The sequence below is a fragment of the Megalobrama amblycephala genome, linkage group LG9, assembly GCF_018812025.1.
Source record: "Megalobrama amblycephala isolate DHTTF-2021 linkage group LG9, ASM1881202v1, whole genome shotgun sequence".
Lineage (NCBI taxonomy): Eukaryota > Metazoa > Chordata > Actinopteri > Cypriniformes > Xenocyprididae > Megalobrama > Megalobrama amblycephala.
In genome coordinates, this window is record NC_063052.1 from 38,425,296 (window position 1) to 38,449,699 (window position 24,404).

The 24,404-nt window shown below is 37.5% G+C and overlaps 1 protein-coding gene across 16 annotated transcripts in view; it reads right to left on the reverse strand.

Moving 5' to 3' along the window:
* slc39a4 (solute carrier family 39 member 4) overlaps positions 1-24,404 on the reverse strand; it is a 133,533-nt gene that overhangs the window by 11,010 nt on the left and 98,119 nt on the right. For 12 of the 16 annotated variants that reach the window (XM_048203114.1, XM_048203110.1, XM_048203106.1 and 9 more), the window contains 5 exons: positions 8,320-8,397; positions 8,141-8,196; positions 5,645-6,092; positions 1,578-1,892; positions 1,191-1,395 (listed from right to left, as the gene is read on the reverse strand). In XM_048203114.1, the coding sequence (XP_048059071.1) occupies positions 1,191-1,395; positions 1,578-1,892; positions 5,645-5,845 (721 nt within the window). In that variant the 5' untranslated portion in view covers positions 5,846-6,092; positions 8,141-8,196; positions 8,320-8,397. Of the gene's footprint in view, positions 1-1,190; positions 1,396-1,577; positions 1,893-5,644; positions 6,093-8,127; positions 8,197-8,319; positions 8,398-24,404 lie in introns of all 16 variants that reach the window. The other 4 variants (XM_048203111.1, XM_048203116.1, XM_048203117.1 and 1 more) reach the window with 4 other exon arrangements.

Here is a 24,404-nt window from a genome sequence, read left to right on the forward strand (position 1 = left end):
AAAATGTTGAGAATAAACTCATTAAATTACGAGAAAAAAGTCGTTTAATTTCGAGAACAAATTCGTTAAATTATGAGAAAAATGCCGTTAAATTTCGAGAAAAAAGTCGAAATAAAATGCTGAGAATAAACTCATTAAATTACAAGAAAAAAGTTGTTAAATTTCGAGAACAAATTCGTTAAATTATGAGAAAAATGTCATTAAATTTCGAGAAAAAAGTCTAAACAAAATGTTGAGAATAAACATTAAATTATGAGAAAAAAGTCATTAAATTTCAAGAACAAATTCCTTAAATTATGAGAAAAATGTCGTTAAATTTCGAGAAAAAAGTCGAGATAAAATGTTGAGAATAAAGTCATTAAATTACGAGGAAAAAGTTGTTAAATGTCGAGAACAAATTCGTTAAATTATGAGAAAAATGTCGTTAAATTTCGAGAAAAAAGTCGAGATAAAATGTTGAGAATAAAGTCATTAAATTACGAGGAAAAAGTCGTTAAATTTCGAGAACAAATTCGTTAAATTATGAGAAAAATGTCGTTAAATTTCGAGAAAAAAGTCGAAATAAAATGTTGAGAATAAACATTAAATTACGAGAAAAAAGTTGTTAAATTACGAGAACAAATTCGTTAAATTATGAGAAAAATGTCGTTAAATTTCGAGAAAATGTCAAAATAAAATGTTGAGAATAAACTCATTAAATTACGAGAAAAAAGTTGTTAAATTTCAAGAACAAATTCGTTAAAAAAAAAAGTTAAATTACGAATTTGTTCTCATAAATTAGCGACTTTTTTCTCATAATTTATTGACTTTATTCTCATAATTTAATGAGTTTATTCTCAACATTTTATTTCGACTTTTTTCTCGAAATTTAACGAGTTTTTCTCGAAATTTAACAACTTTAATCTCGAGATGGTTTTATTTTTTTATTATTGCTTGGCCCTAATCCTCTTCCGTAAAACTATAATAGTATATGGACAACACTAAAATAAAATTGATTAGTTAATCAGTTTTGGTTAGTTTAAGTTTTTTTCATGTTATATTTATTTTTTATTTTATTTCAGCTTTATTTCAATAACAAATGTTTTTAAAAGTTTTAGTTTTTGTTAATGATAACACTGAGTCTAGTGGTACAGAAAAACATCATGCATTGATCAAAAGAAGCATCCTGCAGGATTATCACACAATCGTACCATGAAGCGTGAGATTCTCCGAGCCGAAGCGGCTGAAGATGTAATCCAGGAAGTACTCCTGCTCCGGAAGGTCATGTGCTTTCATGCAGTCTCCTCGCAGGGCGTGATAGAGGATGTTTCCCATCACAGCGTCCAGCTCCACGTGCACGTGGTCTCCGTGATGAGAGCTGCTCTCTTCCAGGATGTCTTTCAGAGAGAGACAGGGCTAAAAGACACCAAGACAGATGTGGCCGTCAGCATGAAACATCTCTCGTGTGTCAGCTCGCATTGTGCCTTTTGAGCTTTGCTGTCATTCTCAATAGCACAAGTCAAGTTGTAATTAGCCTTTGCAATCATTTTATTTTTCTAGATGCACTAAACAACACGAAAATGAAATATCATACACACCTCAAGTGTGTCAGGCTGATAGTAATTCTCCAGATCGTGAAACAGCTTCTCCAATCCCTCATATTCAGTGATGTCTCCGTGAGGAGGATGAGCGGTGGTGCTGGTGTTATGATCGTCGCTGTGTCCAAAGATGTTCTCGATGAAGTGCTCGGTCTCGACGCCCCAGCGGTCCTCGCGTACGGCACTGCAGGTCTCCGTCGGAGCGCTCAGGAACAAACAGCATCCAGGAGCCATGGTGAAGAAATCCTCCATCTGCAGCCCCTGAGAGCTGCTGAAGTTCCTCAACAGCTGCTGCAGATGATCCACTGACAGACACTGAGACACAGAGATCTTACTTACTAACTCATCAAAATAATTTAACCAACTTCAACTTAATGGCAGGGCTGTAACCACCATAGGCAGTGAGGGGGACAAGACCCCCCAATAATTGATATAACTCTAATAACTCTAATTCTAATTCTAACTCTAATTCTAACAGCACTCGTCAATGTCAACATGATGGCCAATCAGATCAAAGAAGGCGGGGCTTACTATTCACTGAAGACGAGTGTGAATTCCAACACGACTCTTTTAGTTTTTACTGCGAAAGAGTGCATGTGTAGTAAGATATAAGTAGATAAACATTTAATATTTGACAACTGTATTACAATGGATATGTTTAAAAACCCACAGTAACATGCATGATGCAAACTACTCAACTTTATGGAATTTCTCTATTTTGAATTGAAAATATGCTATCAAAATGTCATTCATAACTGAATGTGATGAGACAAGAGATCTACATTTTTGACATATTAGACTTACAAACTAAAGTGAATGTGTGCATATTTTTTAAATAAACTATTATTCACAAAGAGTTTAAATGGACTACTTCACAACTATAGGCTGCAATTAGACCTATAACTTCTTTTACTGTTCTTATTTCTTCTTTATTCCCTTAAATCCTTAATAATTATTAATTATTAATACCTATACTTGTATCTGGTTTAACCCATAAAAATCATTTTGTTGGTCTAAATTAATATTTAGGTTGACAAGATTTTAAAAAATGAGTTGAATTGACATGTACAGCCACTTTGATTTAACTTAAAAATTAAAGGCAGCAACTAAACTTTTTAAGTTTGAACTGGAAAAGGTGAAAGTTTAAAGTTTTTTTTTTTTTTTTTTTTTTTACAGTGTATTAGGAAATTCCTAGGTAGAGTCTATTAGATGAGAAACTACATAAATGTTGTAGTAAATGCAACTGTTTTTTCTCATGCACTGGTCAATTTAGAGATTTTAGGCTATTTTTCTTTCATAACATGTGATGTCGTAATAAACCATCCAAAATACACATTTAAGTGTTTATTTTATTGCACTTTATATATTTGTATGTCTGTAGATTTCAATCTCAATCCATATCTTTAAAGCCGGTGAGTCTGAGTCAGAAATCTACACTTTCAGCAGCTTTACTTTACAGTTTTATTCATATATATTCTGAAGAGTTTTGTTAAAAAGGGGTTTGTTCATACAGTATATCATTTATATAACATTTTCTTCTTAAAAACAGGGTGTTGTATTTTCTGATTAATGGAGTGAGAACAAATGAAATCCAAAATCCCTTCAGTAAAAACATTAACTCGATAATAATTTTAAACCTGGCTTTATCTAATGATCAGATTTCTGTTCTGGAAATATATGCAAATGCTTGCATATTTAATTAGATAATTCCTCATTTGCATATTTAAACATATCATTCCAGAAATCTTGTAATACAAAACAATTGTCTTAATGTACTGTGATTAATCACTGGGGAAAGTATGGTGAGATTGTTTATTATTTTATTTATTTTAACTCACTATTCACCTGTGATATCTTGCCTTAAACAACAAAGAGATATTTACATGTATATATATTTACATATAGATATATTGTATATACATATAGAGATTTATTTGAGAATTTTGAGAACCTGAGATTAAGTCATAATTTAATCTATTTGAAAATAATATTCTGTTTAGCCTTTTTGCGGAAATCTCTTGCTGCTAACAAACCTCAAAACTTTATACTTACAAAAGTTAATATTTAACCCACTGAAAAATGTTTCAAAACACTTTTTAGACAAACATTAATCTCCAATTTACATATAAAGATTCAATCTTTAAAGTAATAAAGTTCAATGTACAAAACTTTACCACAGTTTCTGCCAAAACATCACATCTACTACAGTAAAACTGTGGTAAGTTAACCACCAGATTTTTAATTATCTTACTATTGCGGAAACCCACAATAATTTCCCAGGGTTTAATTATTATATTGGTCTGAACAGACGTCAAACACATGTGCTGTTTGATGTGTTTCACAACTAAAAAAAACATGTAGGCCTGTACAATTATTGATTAAATAAAATATCTGATCTCATTGATAATTTCAGTTTTCAGTCAGATTATCTAATAAGACCATGGACTCACTGCTCATAATCTCCAGTGTTGGTGATATATTTCGTAACGCAGGTCTATGTTACAGTGCAGACGGGTCTGTAGGCCTATCTCACTAACTTATAAGGTTAAAAAGGTCAAAAGTCCAATTACAAAAACGCCCTTTTCTCTAGTAGCCTAGTGCTTTTGGTGATTAACATGGTTATGTTGGTTTCAAACACATGTAAAAAACTGTAGTTTTGTGAACACAGTAAAACCAAAATGTAAAACATTAATACAGGCTGCGCATATAATTAACTGATTTCATCTGAAAGGTTAAAAAACTCTCAGACAAATAGAGTGAAACCTGTTTTTTTCCCCAAAAATGTCAAGTAAATGCAAGTTGTCACATGTGATTTATGGGTCATTGACGAATAAGATTTTTAAAATTGTAATGGAGATGTAATTAATTTTGAAGTTTTATTAAGTGTTAACAATGAGATTATGTGGTGTTTATAATCAGTTAAGTGCTTTTGTCATTTTTTACAAGATGGACAAAAAAGTCATTCGGTTTAACCAAAATTTCGGTTTTACCGAATGACACTTTTGGTTATACCGAATGACGATATTTTCAAACAATGCTAACAGGCTGATATCTAGACAAAGGACATGACCACATGACTTGATCCAAAATGGTCTCTTTATATTGGTTACTCCGAATGACATCAATGAAATTCATTTTTCCGTACATTCTTTCTCATAACAAAGCGACGACTTCTACACATAATTTTAATACCATTTTGCACTATGTTGATATATGATGTTATAAAATCATGCCGGAATAAAAAATATATACATTTATTACATTGTAAGATATTTTAATCACTAATGAAATGTGTGTATTGGCCTTTGGACGGTTAAACCGAATGACCTTTTGACACTTTAAAATCTTTAAAATACCTTTATATGTAGCAAAATATATTTAAAACCTTTTGGATTTAATAAGAGATCTAGTTTTACTATCTTACATACTTTGGATGTCATATCTTAGTTTTTTATTATTATTAAGGCCTTTGTACAAAAAAAAAAAGACCTGTCACGTCATTGACCCTTATATTATATATATTGATGTTGTTTCATGAATTGTTTTGCATTTCATATTTGTTTACAGCTTTAATTTTGCCGTAAAGATTTGAAATATAAACACTTTAATACAATTTAAATACAGATAAGTGTCACAGGTCTTCACTGTGACAACATGCCCCAATAGAAGTCTACAGGTGTTACATGAACGGCTTCTTTTATACTCTAAAAGTATACCTAATCCTACATAAAAGGAGATTAAAATGGTGTAAAGCTTTAAAGACATCGTGACCAGTTACAAAACACGTTCCCTTAAACATTTAAGCTGCTCAATAACGACAGACTTCATGAAGTTTTCTGTGAACTACTCATTTAAACGGCACTGATTTTTTTCCCCCTTACACATGATTTATTCTCCCCAAAACGTTCGTAAATTTTATTTTTAGCTTATATTTAGCTGTATATCCTTCAATAAGATTGTATTTATAGCCTATATATGCGTTCTCTCAGCTGTAGCGCACGAGCCCTCAGCCGCCGCGGGCGCGCGCTGGACCTCGACCTCTCCAAAAGTGAGCAAATATATCCTACCTTTCCACACGACACACCGGAGCACTGCACACGGTTCTCCAGCCGTTCAAACACCGAGACAAGCGCATCTTCTGTGAGGAACTCTTCACCTGGAGACATCAAATCCACAACTCTCGCGTAAATGTCCTTTTTATCGGCACGCGCGCCGGCAAACACGCCGAGGCAGGCGAAACACAGAACTAGAACACCTCTAGTCTCCATAATCTGTGTTTTATCCTGTTTTTTTCAGTATTAAGAGGGTTTTTCTGCTGAGATAGGTCCGAGAGACTGCACACAAACACACACACAGCAGCTTTAGAGATCCTCACACGGGTGATACCTGCTCAGGTACAGGCTCTTCTTGCCCTCTGATTGGTCACTTCTCCTCCTGCTTTCAAACACGTCTCATAAAGGAGGGAAGCCTCTTCCGTTCACCTGCACTGAGGGTTTCGGACAGGGGCTGCCCTGTCTGGAGATCACATTTCAGGACTTTTCAGCACTTTCCCTCAAGGAATAATGCCAAATATGTGATATTTAATACACAGAATGACAGAAAACAGCATATTGCATACTGAAATGCTGCACACCAATACATTTCCTTTGAGAACAGGCCTAATGACATGTTCACCGAATGGAGGAACTCTACATGCATGCACATTAGAGAAACAATGCATTGTTTTATATTATCAGTTGTATTAAATATTACTGTTTGGCATTCATCAGATTCATATTGTGACAACTTGCCCCATACAGTCTGACAATATGCCCCACCAGAGTGTGTTAAACGAACTGTATGTACTTTTTTGTGGGGCAACAAAGTTGGTAATATCCAAAACATTTTTATAGTCTTTCATGTTTGTGTCTACACAGAAATTGACTATGCATTTGAAGTCATAAAATGCTGATAAACATACAGTACAGCTGTGACCTCACATTATATGTTAATGCAACAAGATGTATACAGTGTTGCTTGACAACAGTACACAAACTCAAATTATTATTATCAATGTCTCTATTGAACATTTGTGTCATTTATCACATAGCTTTTGCACTGGTTTTATAAAAGCGATAAGCAAGAGCGTACATTAATGTGATTTTAAGGTTTTTTTGTATGAAAAACACTCCATAAACATGGTAAAATCACTGTAACAGAATGTTTATTGCATTAAAAAACTTTTTTTTCCCAGTAAAATAAGAATCGGATGATATGCAGAAAAAAAGTGCAACCTAAAAATCTTAGTTAATTGGTTTTATTCAAGTCAAAAATATTATTTAACATCAATGAATCAACCTAAATACATTCATTTATACCAACAAAACTTATTTTTTATTGGTTAAATCAGGTGGAAATAGCTCTTTCAGATAATGCTGGGTTTCTAGTTTTTTCAGTGTACTTCATTAAACATGCAACATACTGTAATGACAAATAATAAAGCATACTATACTGTCTTATTTTGCATAATGCACACAGCTTTACATATATTTGAACAGCAGTATGCAGTATAAGCAGCACACGAGTAATTCATTCCAAAAGGAGCCAATAGTGAAAAGTTTCTTTAAACTTTTATTCTGATCTGGGGTCAGATTCACCTGCCCAAGTCTTCAGGTAAACCTTCAGAAGAATAATCATGCAGCATCAGTGTCAGATCTACACCAGATGCTGTTCAGATAAACGGCAGTGTGATCTATAAGAGCAGCTTTCAGTGTTTGAGGACACAGGTGAGGATCAGGCCTGTTTCCACAGCAAACACCCAGCGTTTGAAGATCTGAGTGGGGCGGATTTGACGACAGGAAGTGAAAAGTCAACAGCCAATCAGTCTGACTTTCACAGAATGGAATGAGGTCAATTGAGCAGCTGGGAAATATATGACATTTATGATAAAGATGAGGAAGACGAGGATGAGCTGAGCTTTGATCTGCACTGAGTGACGCTTACAAAAAACCCGTCATGTTCTTCAAGCCAGAGATTATATACTCTTATATAATCATATAAAGATATAAAGTCTTATATAAAGACGTAATGGTCAAGTTTATAGTTGATATATATATATATATATATATATATATATTTATTGTTTCCCCTTTGAATTAAGTTTATTTCTCAGTAAAAAAGACTTTATATCTTAAGTAATTTTCCTTCTAAAGTAAATCTATCTCAATTTAAGAATGTTTAGATATTTGTACTGGAAAACAAGACAAAAAAAACAGAGGAAGAAAGACATATTTTTAGTGCATGCAGTAAGAGTATAGAGCTATAAAATGCATGCAATTAATTTGGTGTTGGAAGAACTTAATGAGTTCATATTGAGATCTGTTCAAATCTCTTGTGAAACCCCAGAAGAGAGACATATGAGATTAGCATTGGCTTTTTGCATGAGAACAAAGTTTGTATTTGCTCTCTATTACATCTCACTGTTGTAGGAGAAACAACTAAGCCACTAAAGACATCTCGGTTGTGATTTCTGTTGTTCCTACAGCAGTTTATTATGAAAGAAACGTCACACCTGTGTGATGTACCTGTTGGTGTTCAGGTGGGCTGATGTGGGAAGCTTTATGATCAGGTGATATTTACCCTGAAAAGAGAAAAAAAAAAAAGCACTGTTATTGCATCTCACGGTTTTAATCTTCACATGAAGCCCAGAAAAACCCTTGAGGAGTGTCTTCAACAATTCATATCAACAGTCATAAACTCATACATGCTTTTTGAGATTTGGCCAGATGAGGGCGTCCTTGTCTCTACTAACTAAACCAGCTGGAGCTCATCTGTGAGGGATCTGCAAATAACATTTTTGGAAAAACATAATTTAGTATGAGTAGATAAAACAGGTGTTTTAACCTTTATGAACAGCAGGGGTTGTCCACATTATTACATTATGCTTCATTAGTTTCCTTCTCTCTCAATTAGCAAGCTTACCTTACAACAACATCCTGGATTCACTGCTGCACTTTTAAGAGATTTACATTAACTAATGATAGTTTTCTGCTTTTAGCATCAATCAGAGATGAAACAGGATGTTATTTCTTTCAATCATACATTTTAAAGGTGAAATGTGTACTTTCAGAATCAACAAATGTTTTAAAACAGGTTTCCTGAACACTCACCCCATCTGTCATTGGTCAATAAACAGAAAGTCCCGCCCCAAACTCACTCCATTGGTCGAGGCAATGATTTTTGTGTTGGGTGCAAACAAACAGATCAGTGTTTGAAAGCACCACGTTTTCCTCATTACAAATTACTCTGCACATTAAACTATATACCATAAATAAAGTTAAAGGACAAATGTACTTTCTTCTATACATGCATTAATGTATGCATGCATGCATTGTTTTTTCTTTTTGCATGTAAAAAAAAAAAAAAAAGAGACTAGTGATTTACCTTTTAATGAAGTTATAGAACAAAAACACTTTCTCCTACACATGCATATAAATATTAGCCTAAAATAAGCATAAACCACCTATTTAAATACATGCATTACTGTATGCATGCATCCATGAATTTTTTAAAGATACAGTTTTTTGTTTTGCATGTAAAAAAAAATACTATTTAATGACTAATACGCCTTTAAATAAAGTTATAAAACAATTACACTTTTCTTCTATACATGAATATAAACCACTCATTTTTATATAGGCTACATGCATTAATAAATGCATGCATGAATTTGTAAAGAAATGGTTTTTCGTTTTGCATGTAAAAAAAGACTATTTAATGAGTGATTCATGATGCATATAAACTAAAATAAACATGCATAAACCATCTATTTATATACACACATTAATGTATGCATGCATTAATAAAGATAAAAGTTTTTCTTTTTGCACAAAAGAGATATTCGCCCGTTAAATTAAGTTACAGAATAAATAAATCAGAAATATAATATATACACACAAATTTCTGAACCTGCAGTACCTTCCTGAATCTCCAGGGGTCCAAAGATGGGAACGGGATTGGGAAATGACTCAAGTCAGACCTGAACCCGTGAGTCATCAGCTCTCCTGTGTGTCACATGCACACGTCACCTACTGCACCACGGCTCTGGTGTTTTCAAAACCATCGTGGTTCACGCTAACCACCGGTTCTTGTGGGGACTGTGACAAAGACCGTCAAAGTTCAAAGGTCACTCTGTTCCAAGATCTTCTCCACAGAGACCCGCAACCGTCAATTTAATAAAACCCTCCAATATAACATTCTGCTTACTGTTGCAACCTGCAGAGATTGGACAGAAGCCTGCAGGTAACAGCTTAATAAAAGCTCACCACCACACACTACTGCCGTTTTTACACGGCTAATAATATAAGCGCCGTAGCCCCTGAGAGCAGAGAAATAGGCAGAGAAAGCCGACAAGCTGATATTAACCACCTTGCTTTATTACAAACAGCCTCCATTACTGCTAAAGATAGCCGATCCCTCGCTACTGCAGGGTCTCCAGTGGAGCGAAGGGGGGAAAGGACGCTGCCGTTAGCCGGTAATTTAGGATGAGAGGGAGCGCTCACGATATTGATCTTAGTTCGGCTTTTGCTGAGCAGAGTGGAAAAAAAGAGAGAGTCAGAGAAGGTACGAGGCATCCGAGCGATCCGATTGGCTCCAGGATCTATTATCTTATACTCAGGCTGACTCGGCCGTCCTGTGACAGAGGTCTGGCTTCTATTGTTATGTTAAGTATACTTTATTAGCAGCTCGCAGTCTATTTAGGAACAATTCATAGAGGGATTCTAGTGCAGATGGGGACCTGTATGGATTTAACACATTTTGTCATTGAATATGCTCAACAAAGACATATAGATTGTCATTGCACATATATGCAGGGAAAAAACTGGTGCACAAGAAAAAAATATATAATGCATATAAATACATTATGCATGCAAGCAAATATTGCATTGCAGAACTGCTGGTCCCTTCAGCAGGTGCAAAAGTAGTGTAAAAAAAACCTGACACACTGAATCTGAAACAATTTTAAATGGTATTTTCTAATTCTATTTATAATTTTAAAAACTCAAATCTCTTCTATTATTAAAACTATTAGTCTATTATGCATGCAGAATAACTTAAAACATCATGTCACACTGTAGGACTGCTTAAAACGAAGAAGTTCAAAAATGGTGAAAAATTACACTTACTCCTACACATGCATATAAACTTCATCCTAAAATAATCTAGCAAAAACCACCCTTTTACGGTACTTAAACCCATTAATATATGCATTGGCTGATACCGATAACCGATAATTCTTTATATCTGAAAGCCAATAACCGATATATTGGCCAATAAATCTAAATACAATTTTTTGTTTCATTTTTGAGAGCCTGATTACAAAAACAAAAGTATCACCATTAAAAGCCATGTCCCAAACACACAATTTTAATGTTGTCATTATAATTTTATGTAGCTTATTTGACAGATTTGCGATGCACATGTTACACTTGACTGTGTTTTTCTTTTTGAAGTGATTTCAATAATATTTTAAGCAATGCAATACCATAATGGCGAACAGTGCACATCTGAAGTGTATAAATAATATAAATAATCCATTATTTATCGGCTTTAATATATCGCCCAAATTTTCTTATTGGGCTGATAACGATAACATTTAAAATGAACATATATCGGTTGATACCGATATTGTGGCCGATATATCTTGATCCCTAATATGCATGTATGAATTTGTAAAGAAACAATGCATGTAATTCTTTTTTTGCATGTAAAAACGACTCCTTAATGAGTTTCTGAAGGTCTATTTATGTTCAGCGGCACTCCTGCTTGTCTATTGCAGTTTATTTTTTGCCGTCGATTTGATTTTGCATTGTGTAAATGACAAGATTGATGGCGTGGGCCGATCCTGACAGACCCTCTCCGCTCCTGCACATGAGCTCACCCTCCCTCTCCGTCTCTAGTTAATGATCTTCATATTAAGATCACTTTAGGACCCAGGAGTGAAGAGGGGCCCATCCCACATGGGGGCCGTCTTTGTGTCTGGATAGACACAAGGGAGACTGGAGACATTAACACCACCTCAAATCATGCAATGATCCCCAACACCCCCAAACACACACAAACACACACACACACACACACACACATATGACAGTGACCAAACACACACACGTGAGCATACAGCACACACATTCGTATACTCTTTTCTTGTAGTAAACGTATGTTTGTGTGCACATTTTCTGATAAAACACTTCTGCATTACATTATTTTATGCCAATATATGTCCTTTTTATATACAGTATACTATATCTTTTTAATCCATTTTAAATTAAACATGTTTATTTTTCTCATTCATTTTTAGGATTAGAGAATTTAAACTTCTCTGTAAAGCTTTATCACTGACTGTTGTGTATGTAAATAAACATACATGTGTTCTTTCTGTTTTGCACACAGATTCACCTAGACACACACACACACACACACAAATCTGGCCAATCACAAATGAAGCGTTAAATGAAGAAACATATAGTACGGCTCTCTAGGGAGAGAAGGTCTCTTACACAAAGGAGCGTCCACGGCTGAGACAGCGCTGTCATTAGCTTCTGTCTCCGCCTCAGCACTTCAGCAGCCAATTAAAGGCTACCCTCGATCTGCTGTGCTGTCAGATGAGGCAAGTCTAAACCACACCCATTCCTGACACAGCCCCACCCCTTTCAGACAGCAACAATGCTGTTATTCAACAATGTCTCTTCCTTCACTTAAGGAAAAGTGCCATTGTGAAGAGGCATTCTATTATTTTAGATCACAGAGACGCTTACTAATGTACGCTATTTACATTCTTAATTATTCGAATGGGTTATAGTCACTGCGTTCAGATTTTGTCAAGATTAAAAAAACACTGCCATAGCAAAGACTTCCAATTCAATAAATAATTAAATAGAAATACTTTACTTGAAGCCTTTAAATATAATGCATTATAAGAATATTTTTAATGCATTAGTTTTGCCTTGTAATGCAGTTTATAATGCATTGTATGACATCATAAATAATTGTAACCAAAGTTATAATAATTTTATCATTATACCTTTAGAAATTAAAATGCATTAAAACAACAAACAACCAATTTCAGATTTAACAAGGAAACTGCAAAATATTATAATGCATTTTAACTTTGGTTATAATTATTTCTGAAAAGATGCAATGCATTAAAACTTACATTGTGAATACATTTATAATGCATTATACATAAAGTTTTCAAGTGTTACCTAACAAACACCTGAAAGTCAAGTGAACTAACAAACACCTGAAAGCCAAGCAGAGCTGTATAATGTTATTTTTCATAAAAAAGTAATGATGCAATATAATTAGTTTATACTTTTAGATGTATAATATAAATTGCGAGATATAAAGTCAGAATTGTGTGATATAAAGTCAGAATTGCATGATATAAAGTCAGAATTGTGCGATATAAGTCAGAATTGCATGATATAAAGTCAGAATTGTGCGATATAAAGTCAGAATTGCATGATATAAAGTCAGAATTGTGCGATATAAGTCAGAATTGCATGATATAAAGTCAGAATTGTGCGATATAAAGTCAGAATTGCGCAATATAGTCAGAATTGTGCGAAATAAAGTAATAATTGCGCAATATAATGTCAGAATTGCGTGATATAGTCAGAATTGCAATATAAAGTAAAAATTCTGACTTTTTTCTCGCAATTGTGAGTTTTTGATAAAAAAATGCAATTCTGACTTAACTCGCAATTGTGTTTATATCTCACAATTCTGAGAAAAAAAGTCTGAATTGTGAAATATAAACTCGCAATTGCAAGAAAAAAGTCAGAATTGTTAGATAAAAAGTCAATTACCTTTTTTATTTTTTATTCATGGCGGAAACAAGCTTCTAAAGTTAGGCCCAAATCATGTAAATGCAAACATTTACAGCTATGCAAGTATGATTTTATGCATTAAAAACAATGCGTTGTCAGCATAAAGGAGCTCTATAGCAGGCATTAGCATAAACATCTTCTGTGGTCAATTTGGAACCTGTTTAAAGAGAATCTTGCTGAGCAATTTAGTCAAAGTTGACATGTTTATAGTGGATAAACTAAGTTAAACTATGATATTAATGAGGATATACATGTTTCTGAAAATATAATCAGTAATTTATACAGTAGGTGGTTTTGCGGAATGGTAATTTTAAAAGTAGGTTGGAAATAAGCAAAAGCTTGGCTAGTGCATTGAAGGTGTGTGTTCCTGTTGTACATATTTAAACACATTGGCTGCTCCTGTAAAAACAAACAAATCTGTCACAGATGACAGCGTGCAAAATGAAAATGAAAGAATTTGTGCATCCACTTAGTGTTTCACTGATGCAAACTAGTACTCTGAACTAGAGATGACAAAATGAGCATTCAACAAGCCCGCTGATGACTGAACTTCTCTGATGCATCTGGCCTTTTCTTACATCACTTGCATAGATTATTTCACAATATGAAATAGAGCAACAGCATAAAGCCAGCAGCTACAGTTACTCTGAAGACTGATACTCGATTGCACTGAATTTGGATTGCAATATGTCATAAGCTCCTAGCAAAGGCAAACAACAAAAAAGCATCCTATTTCAATTCATATCAGCCATTAGACAACTTTCACACACTCTTTTTTTACCGTTTTGAGCGTGTGCACACTCAAAGTTGCCATCAATCTGTGAGGAGAATCGCTGTTGTCTGTGTTTCCATAGGGCTCGTTGTCTGTTTAAGCAAAGATTTATGGCATCTAACTTCACGATGATAGGTTTTATAGCATAACAAGTACTGTTGTCCTAATCAGCCGCACGGATGATGGATCTGTTGTTGGAGTGAGAGACAGTGCGACTGAATGAGGAACTCTGCTACTGGAATGATGAACCTCACAAAGCAAGATTGATGCTCTGCCCCGGACACCGTATGAATTAACATCTCCTTCTCACTTGTTTACACGCTCTTCCCCTTTCCTTCCTGCTAACATTGGCTTTCTAATCAAATCAGATCAAATCAACAGTGCTTTACCGCTGTGATTGTCAAACTAGCGCCGGAGCATTCGTATGAATTAATTAGCATTAATATAATCGGCGGTAACAGTGATAACTGCATAAACATGAGACATGCTCATTATTTATACTGTATAAGAATAAGGCGATGCTTGTAATATCAGAAATGTGATTGTCATCAAGCTTTATTGCACTAATGTGAGCTGATGGCAGGACGCTTTTTGAAATGACAGTCACGAACAGGAACATACAGGTTCTGTTACCTGTTGATTTCGGGGCGGTAATATCTGGAGATGAGCTCTGGTTTTCACTAAAGCTTTTTTCTGGGTTGGAGCTTTTATTATGTGGTTTATACCAAGAAAACTGTATATTTGATACTGTGTGCTGCTCCTGTTCTTCTGTGCCTGATCTGAAGATATTTCATTTGTGAATATGGCACATATTTTAGTGGTGCAGCAAAGGCAAATATCACTGTAACTATAGCACATACTTGCAGTTAAAGATTAAAAAAAATAACCATAAAGACACCAATTAGAAACCTCCAAGAAAACCTTGGCAACCACACAGAAATGCCCTATAAACCACCCAGAAAAAACCCTAGCAACATCCTAAAAACCACCCAAAAAACCCCAGCAACCACATAGCAACACCCTACAAATCATCCAAAACACCAGCAACCACATAGCAATTCCCTACAAACCACGCAGAAAACCCCAGCAACCACATAGTAACACCCTATGAACCAACCAAAACACCCCCAGCAACCACATAGTAACACCCTATAGACCTCCCAGAATACCCCAGCAATCACATAGCAACGCCCTACAAACCACCCAGAATACCCCAACAACCACATAGCAACACCCTACAAACCAACTAGAATACCCCAGCAACCACATAGCAACACCCTACAAACCACCCAGAATAACCCAGCAACCCCATAGCAATTCCCTACAAACCACCCAGAAAACCCCAGCAACTACATAGCAACACCCTATGAACCATCCAAAACACCCCAGCAACCACATAGCAACGCCCTACAAACCACCCAGAATACCCCAACAACCACATAGCAACACCCTACAAACCACCTAGAATACCCCAGCAACCACATAGCAATGCCCTAAAAATCATCCAGCACACCCCAGCAACCACATAGCAATACCCTACAAACCACCCAGAAAACCCCAGCAACCACATAGCAACACCCTACAAATCATCCAGAACACCCCAGCAAATACATAGCAATGCCCTACAAACCATCCAGAATACCCCAGTACCCCAGCAACCACATAGCAACACCCTATGAACCATCCAAAACACCCCCAGCAACCACATAGCAACCCCCTACAAACCACCCAGAACACCCCAGCAACCACATAGCAACACCTCATAACAGAACACCCTAGAAACCACATATCAATGTACTACAAAGCACCCCCAAACCCTAGCAACACCCCACAAACTACACAGAATCCTTTTGAAATCACATAGCAACACTCCACAAAACATTCAGAAAACCCTAGCAACCACATAGCAACGCCCTACAAACCACATCCTACAAACCACTCATAAAACCCCAGCAACCACATAGCAACACCCTACAAACCACCCATAACACCCCAGCGATCACATAGCTACACCTTAGAAACCACCCAGAACACCTTAGTAACCACATAGCAACGCCCTACAGACCACACAGAACACCTTGGAAACCACATCTGCTAAATAAGTAATCAAGTACAAACATTCTCCCAGAGGAATTTTGTATTGCTCAAAGTTTTCTCTTTCATTGCTCAAGAGACAATGAAAGAAAGAAAGAAAGAAAGAAAGAAAGAAAGAAAGAAAGAAAGAAAGAAAGAAAGAAAGAAAGAAAGAAAGAAAGAAAGAAAGAAAGAAAGAAAGAAAGAAAGAAAGAAAGAAAGAAAGAAAGAAAGAAAGAAAGAAAGAAAGAAAGAAAAAGAAAGAAAAAGACATTTTTTGCCACACAGTATGAGTATAGATCTATAAAGTGAATGTAGAGCAGCTCAGGTCATATTGAGATCTCTGGGATATAAACTCTGGTACCTGGTCAAATCACAATGTGAGACACAGTTGAGATTTCTTAATGAACTGTAGAGACATCTTAGTGATTACAAGAGGACTTTTTCTCAGGAGAAAACATCTGAAAAGCAGAAGTCTTCATTTAATCTCATTGCTGTCTAGTAGCAACAATTGAGCAATGAAAGAGATCTCCTCTGTGGTTCCTCCGTCCTTCCCCTTGGGAACAGAACAGATGCCAGGGAGAAAGAAAGAGAAATAGAGCAAAAGCTACAGGCAGATGTTATCTGGGAAAACGTCCTTCTCCACGCAGACTTCAGGGAAGTACACTCAGAACGACCTAGTGAGATTACCAGTGTTTATTTGATTTATTTCCGGAGGTTAAATCTTCGTGTGAAAGCTCCAGCTTCAATCAGCTCAACTAGTGCTGGGAGACAAGCAATGTGCGTTTCTACTCACCACGCTCTTGGAAAAACAGAAAGAGGGGAAAACACTTCGTAGAAAACTAACCGGATTAACCGTCATGCTTTATTTTAGCTATGAAAATATCATCTTCGCAAAAGACCCGAATGCAAAGACTGGACGGCGCAGATGAAGATGTAAAAATACAGGCATCAGGAGAATATTGTCATAAAGACGCCACATGTGACTCGTTTTCCCGAACACTTCAAAAGCTCCTGCCGTGGAATCAGCACAGCTTTGATCTAGAAGACTGTGGCCGCGTCCGATTGGCTTTGCTGGCACTCTGTGACAGAGCGGAAGACAGAGAGAGAGAGAGAGAGAGAGAGAGAGAGAGAGAGATAAACCGGCAGAGATGCAGAGAGGGGAAAGCAGGTCAGTGGACAGACGCCTCCAGGGAGAAGTGTGAGGGGTGCGAAGATTAGGAATGCCAGACTGACCACAGCAAGTGGAAGCAAACAGATGTCCAGGGTCCCACGACTCCCAGGGGACCGAGACGGACACTGCACAGGAATCCCCCCAAAACACACACACACACACACGTAGACTCTGGACACCAGGGAAACATGCCCGGATGCCCTCTCCAGTTAAATCTTCTCTGGTTAGAGGATGGATGCTTGTTTAAAGTGCAGAGAGTCTCCAGTGGTCCTATTTCACCCTTAAAAAAACTCATATACCGCATATATGTCATTGCATCACACAAACTAAACAGACTGTACAGATTACAGGCCACCATCACCCTACAATCCACTCAGCAAGGCCCAACAAACCACGCAGAACACCCTAGCAACACCCTTCAAACCAACCAGAAGACCTTAGCAACACCCAACAAACCACTAAGAACACTCCTTTAACCACATAGCAACGGCCTACAAATCACCCCAGTAACCACATAGCAACTCTACAAACAACAGAGAACGCCCCAGTAACCACATAGCAACACCCAACAAATCTCTCAAAACACCCCGGTACCCACATAGCAATGCCCTACAAACCACCCAGAAGACCACAATAACTACATAGCAACACCCAACAATCCACCCAGAACACCACAGTAACCACATAGCAACACCCTACAAACCACCTAGGACACCACAGTAACCACATAGCAATGCCTTACAAACCATCCAGAACACCCCAGTAACCACAGAGCAACACTCTACAAATTACAAACCACCCAGAACATCCCAGTAACCACATAGCAACGCCCTACAAACCACCCAGAATACCCCAGAACCCACATAGCAACACCCTACAAACCACCTAGGACACCACAGTAACCACATAGCAACGCCATACAAACCATCCATAACACCCCAGTAACCACATAACACCTTACAAAGTACAAACCACCCAGAACACCCTGGCAACCACATAGCAACGCCCTACAAACCACCCAGAACACCCTGTCAACCACATAGCAACACCCTACAAAGTACAAACCACCCAGAACACCCCAACAACAACATAGCAACACCCTGCAAAGTACAAACCACACAGAACATCCCAGAAACCACATAGGAACACCCTACAAACCACCTAGGACACCACAGTAACCACATAGCAATGCCTTACAAACCATCCATAACACCCCAGTAACCACATAGCAACACCTTACAAAGTACAAACCACCCAGAACACCCTGGCAACCACATAGCAACACCCTACAAACCACCCAGAACACCCTGGCAACCACATAGCTACACCCAACAAACCACCCAGAACACCCTGGCAACCACATAGCAATGCCTTAGAAAGAAACCACCCAGAACACCCCAGTAACCACATAGCAACACCCTACAAAGTACAAACCACCCAGAACACTCCAACAACAACAACATAGCAACACCCTGCAAAGTACAAACTACCCAGAACATCCCAGAAACCACATAGGAACACCCTGCAAATCACCTAGGACACCACAGTAACCACATAGCAATGCCCTACAAACCATCCAGAACACCCCAGTAACCACAGAGCAACACCCTATAAAGTACAATCCACCCAGAACACCCCAACAACAACAACAACAACATAGCAACACCCTGCAAAGTACAAACCACCCAGAACATCCCAGAAGCCACATAGGAACACCCTACAAATTACCTAGGACACCACAGTAACCACATAGCAACGCCATACAAACCATCCAGAACACCCCAGCATCCACACAGCTACACCCAACAAACCACCCAGAACACCCTAGCAACCACATAGCAATGCCTTAGAAAGAAACCACCTAGAAAACCCCAGTAACCACATAGCAACGCCCTACAAACCTCTTTTTTATATCTTAATTGTAATTAATACTTTCTCTGAAGTCTCCTGTATGTCACTCATTTCTCATCAGATGATCTGAACTGCTGCACATTCAGTTTAAAGCTCTAGACTGTTACTGGATGACGACTACAATGATACTATTGTCTTCTGTAGAACTGCTTTACAGCTGAAATCAAATGCGTTTCATAATTGATGAACTTCGAACCGCTATTTTCCTGTTTATTACAACCTGTACAATCCTATTATTTCTCCTGAGGAATATCGAGAGAACCATGATCTGAGACAAAGTTGGTACTTGAAACATCACTGCTGTCTCTCTGTGTAGATGTGTCCCACTTCTCTGTGAGTGTGAGAGCTCAGCTGTTGGCTGTGAGTCTGTGGTGCGTGAGAATCGAGGGATGTGGGGAGAGTTTGGAGAGCGTGATTAACTCAATCAACGGCTGTACTGTCTAACGTGTCAAAGAAGAAGATGAGAACGACGGTCATTTAGCAAGAGGACGGACGGATGGATGGATGAAGCGAGAGAGGCTGTAAAACACAATTTTCGACCAGCTGTGAAGAACAACTTCCTCTGATCTCCAAATCCTGCAATTTTCACCCCAAAAACCTGCCTTCACACACTTATCTAAAATTTTCATATTAAGTTATATATATATATGCTTTTTGAATATATATATAAATATATATATATTAAAACATTCAAAAACTATGTATATATATTTAAAAAAAGCATGCATATGTGTTTTTTCATTCAAATCATTCGAATTGATTGTTTTTAAAGTAATTTATATATATATATATATATATATATATATATATATATATATATATATATATATATATATATAGTTAGTATGCTTTGATGAACGCAACATACTTGATTAAGTTTTTAAATATAAATAAATATAAATGAACCTACCTGTGCTTTTCTAAAACTGAACTGAATAAGTTATGATGATCAGGGTTGACACTTTCCTGTGCAGGTCTTGTTTTTCTGTCCTACATGCATCATTAGCAGGCCAGCTGAACTAATAAAACCAGTTATAGTCACCACCATGCAAAATTACACCCAAAAAAACAGATGAAGAATAACCTGAGTGGGTGATTTGGATCTGCTGAATGTGAAGATTCCCCTTAAAGCTTTAATTAACCAGGAATCGCCCCCTTCATAGATGTAATTAAACGCTATCTGAACCTCTTAATAGCCAGTGTCCTTAAACTGTTTCTGTTGGTCGGGCAAATCTGAAGTCAGACCCGCTGGGGCAGGACGGCCCCGTTCATGAAGGTGACTGTGTTTCGGGGTCGTCAGAGGATCAAGTCATGATAATTACCAACCACCTCATCCACAGACCAACATTTATAGACATCCTTTGTTTGTTTTACTGCTCCAAAGAAAGGAAGCAGAATTCTCCTCAACAAGACAAACGCTGCAGGATGAGTTTTATGATAATGTATGATTTATACAGCTTGAGCAATAACAATAGTGATGCTTAAATCTAATTAGCATCACTACAAACTAGATACAAACAGTAAACCAAGCGCTGTTGCCTTGATAAAAATGCATAAACGTTGTGCAAAAGTTGTGAAAAATCCAGCATTTTAAGCAGAACAGTTATTAGAAGAATTCCTCAACATTTTCCAAGCACAACAGCTTTGACCTTTGAATCGTTGATATTTATATCACTGGTTATTAACTAATTACATATGCATCTGCCAAATTAGAAACCCCGACAGACACAGGAAGGAGGTTAATTGGTTACTGAAATATCTTTGCATGAGACACGTAAACAAGGCTATATAGCGAACGTTGCGTTTGCACGCGGAACATAAAGAAGCGTAACTGTGGCATGACAAGCGAAGCAGAATGGATGAAACACTCCACATGTTGCAAGCCCAGATGAGACGGTACAGCTACCGTATATAATTAAAGCAATTGCATAAGCTGTTCAATTATACTCAGCCTGATAGGCATGCCACCCTCCCGCACTCCTCGGCTTGAAGAACTGGGAGAAAAGGAGGAAAGGAGGCCTTATAATTACAGACGTGCCATATGGTCAGCACAGGGATCGTGCAGAAATATTTACTTTCCTGCTGTATCTGAGATTATGTCTTTGTTAGTGTATGCCAGCATGCGCTGTCAGAGTTTGTCAGTGCTTGGCCATGCTGCAGACCACCATCCAACACGCAGCTTTAATTAGCGTCTGTGCGGCAGTCATTATTGCAATTAGCGCGGCTGTGCGCGTCTGCCTGGGGTACCTGAGCAGAACCTGCTTCTCCCTATCAGCTCCTCCCTGGGCCCAGCAGCTGCTTTAACTCACTTCTGTGTGTGTGTGTGTGTGTGTGTGTGTGTGTGTGTGTGTGTGTGTGTGTGCATGTTACTTTACTTAATTATCTGCTTCTTATTTATTTATATCTGTTCTCTGGGCCCTCATTTGATTATCATTAGGGCTCTGCGAGCCGAAGAATACCAAAAGTTAACTTGTTTTCATCTCTTAGTTTTTCTTTTAAAAAACATTTGGGCTGTTAATGTCTTGAGGTGCTGTTGATGTGGTCCGTTTGCTGCAAAAAAAACTTTCCTAATCACTATTTATGTCTTGTCTTTCAATAAAAAAATCCTAAAACAAGATACATTTACTTGAAAAACATAATTATGTGAGATAAGACATTTAAACTAAGCAAATTTATCTGAGAAATAAAATTGTGCAAGAAAATAACACTTGTTTACAAAAAAAAAAATCTTAAAACTTTCTTACTCCATTTGGGTTTTCTTGTTTTAAGCATAAACCTAAAAAATTTGACAGATCTTTGCTGTATCTTTTTATTAGCAACTACCTAGCAACCATCCAGAACACCCTAGCAACCATTCAAACACTCTAGCAACTGCACAGCAACCACCCAGAATACTCTAGCAACAACCAGAAATACACTAGCAACATTCCAAAACACCCTGGCAACTACAGAGTAACCACCCAGTAAACCCTAGCAACCACATGGCAACATCCTAGCAATATGCTAGCAACTGCCTAGCAACCATCCAAAACATCTGGGCAACTACCCAGCAACAACTGCATAGAAACATCCAAGCAACCACCCAGAATACCATAGCAACTGTCTAACAACACCCTACTGACCACCAGGAAGACATTAACAATTGCCTAGCAACCATCCAAAGCACCCTGTCAGCTACCTAGTAATCACACAGAACTAGGGTGTTCTGTGTGATTACTAGGTAGTTGACAGGGTCAACACCATAGCAAAATCCAGAATATGCAAGAAACTGCCTTGCAACACCCTAGCAACTACCCAAAATTACATAGTAACCACCTAGAGCACTTTAGCTACTATCCAGAAGACCCTAGTAACTGCCTAGGCAACATCTATATTAGTTTAGTAACTTCCTAGCAACAACCTAGCAACCACCAGGATAGTTGCTAGCAACTGCCCAGCAACCATCCAAAAACCATATTGACTACCTAGTAACAGACCTGAAAACCTTAGTAACTGCATAGCAACACCCCAGCAACCAATCAGAATACCTGAGCAACTGCCTAGCAACACCTTAGTGACCACCAGAAAATACATTAGCAATTGCCTAGAAACCATACAAAACACCCTGTCAACTATCTAGTAACCACCCAGAAAATCCCAACAACTGCATAGCAAAATCCATAATATACAAGAAACTGCCTAACAACACCCTAGCAACCACCCAGAATAACATAGTAATCACCTAAAACACTGTAACAACTACCCAGAAGACTCTAGCAACTAGCAATATCTATAATTGTTTAGCAACTTCCTAACAACACCCTAGCAACCACTCAGAATACCCTAGTAGCAATGACCCAGAATACCCAAGTAACCACCTATAACACTTTAACAACTGCACAGAAGACCACAGGAACTGCCTAGCAACACCTTAGTAACCCCACAGTAATCTATTTCTCTGTCAGTGTGCCGTAAGTCACCTTCAAACTGGCCTTAAAACCGTTTTATGCTTTTTAAACTGCTTCAAAATTTCTGGCCATTCTTTCTCAACAGGTTTGTCTTTACAAACTTTTTTAATCGAATTAACCTATTCAACTTCACTTTGCAGGTAAATATAACTTGTTTAGATGCTTTTACTTGAAAACAAAACTGTTATTGTTCTACAGCTACAGTAGTAAACAGCTGCCATTGAGGATGGCTGTGATCACACTGAGCGAGAAAACAGCCTGACAGAATGGCACTGAAGAACGAAGGAAGTTTCTCTTGAGTGGCCGCTGAGACTCTTCTCTTGACCTTTGACTTTATTATCATCCTAATTATGCTTCTAACTATTCTGAGGGCACAAACCCAGGAAAAGACTGTTAGCTTAGTGCTGTGCGGAATATAAAAACAAAGAATGTCTTTAGTAGCTTTCTGGGCATTGTTATTTGTCTTGTGGCAACCATGCCCTGGGGGCGTTGATTGACAAGGTAGTTGAAGAAAAACTGCATAAACAGAACAGAACGGAACGCATGCAAGCTACAGCGATGATGGAGGCCTAAATATCCATTAGCCCCTTACTGCAGAACACGAGAGATCCAGGGGGCGGAGACGGGTAGGTTAAGGGATATGTAAAGTGGGAGGAGTTGGATCCAGATCCAGGGGGTGGAGATAGGTAGGTTTAGATCCAGGGGGTGGAGACGGGTAGGTTTAGGGATATGTAAAATGGGAGGAGTTGGATCTGGATCCAACCTCGCCTCCTGGATCTCGTGTTCTGCAGTAAGGACCATCTCTGTTTACATGAGTTGTAACCGGGTATGTCTCATATGTCCTGAAAAGTGAAGCTGCGGGCTCTTTGATCGCCCCCTGGAGGCTGGATGCAGTACAGGTCATAAACCCCGCCCTCTCAATGCAGTCAAATGAGACCAGTGAAAACTTAAACATAAATTCTGCTTCAAATAAAACTTTCTGAATGATGGTTTTGGTCATTTAAGGTAGTTGTTATCACGCGGATATATATTCAATTGTTCGTTTTTGTGATAATTTCGATTTTAGCTAGCAATTTGATG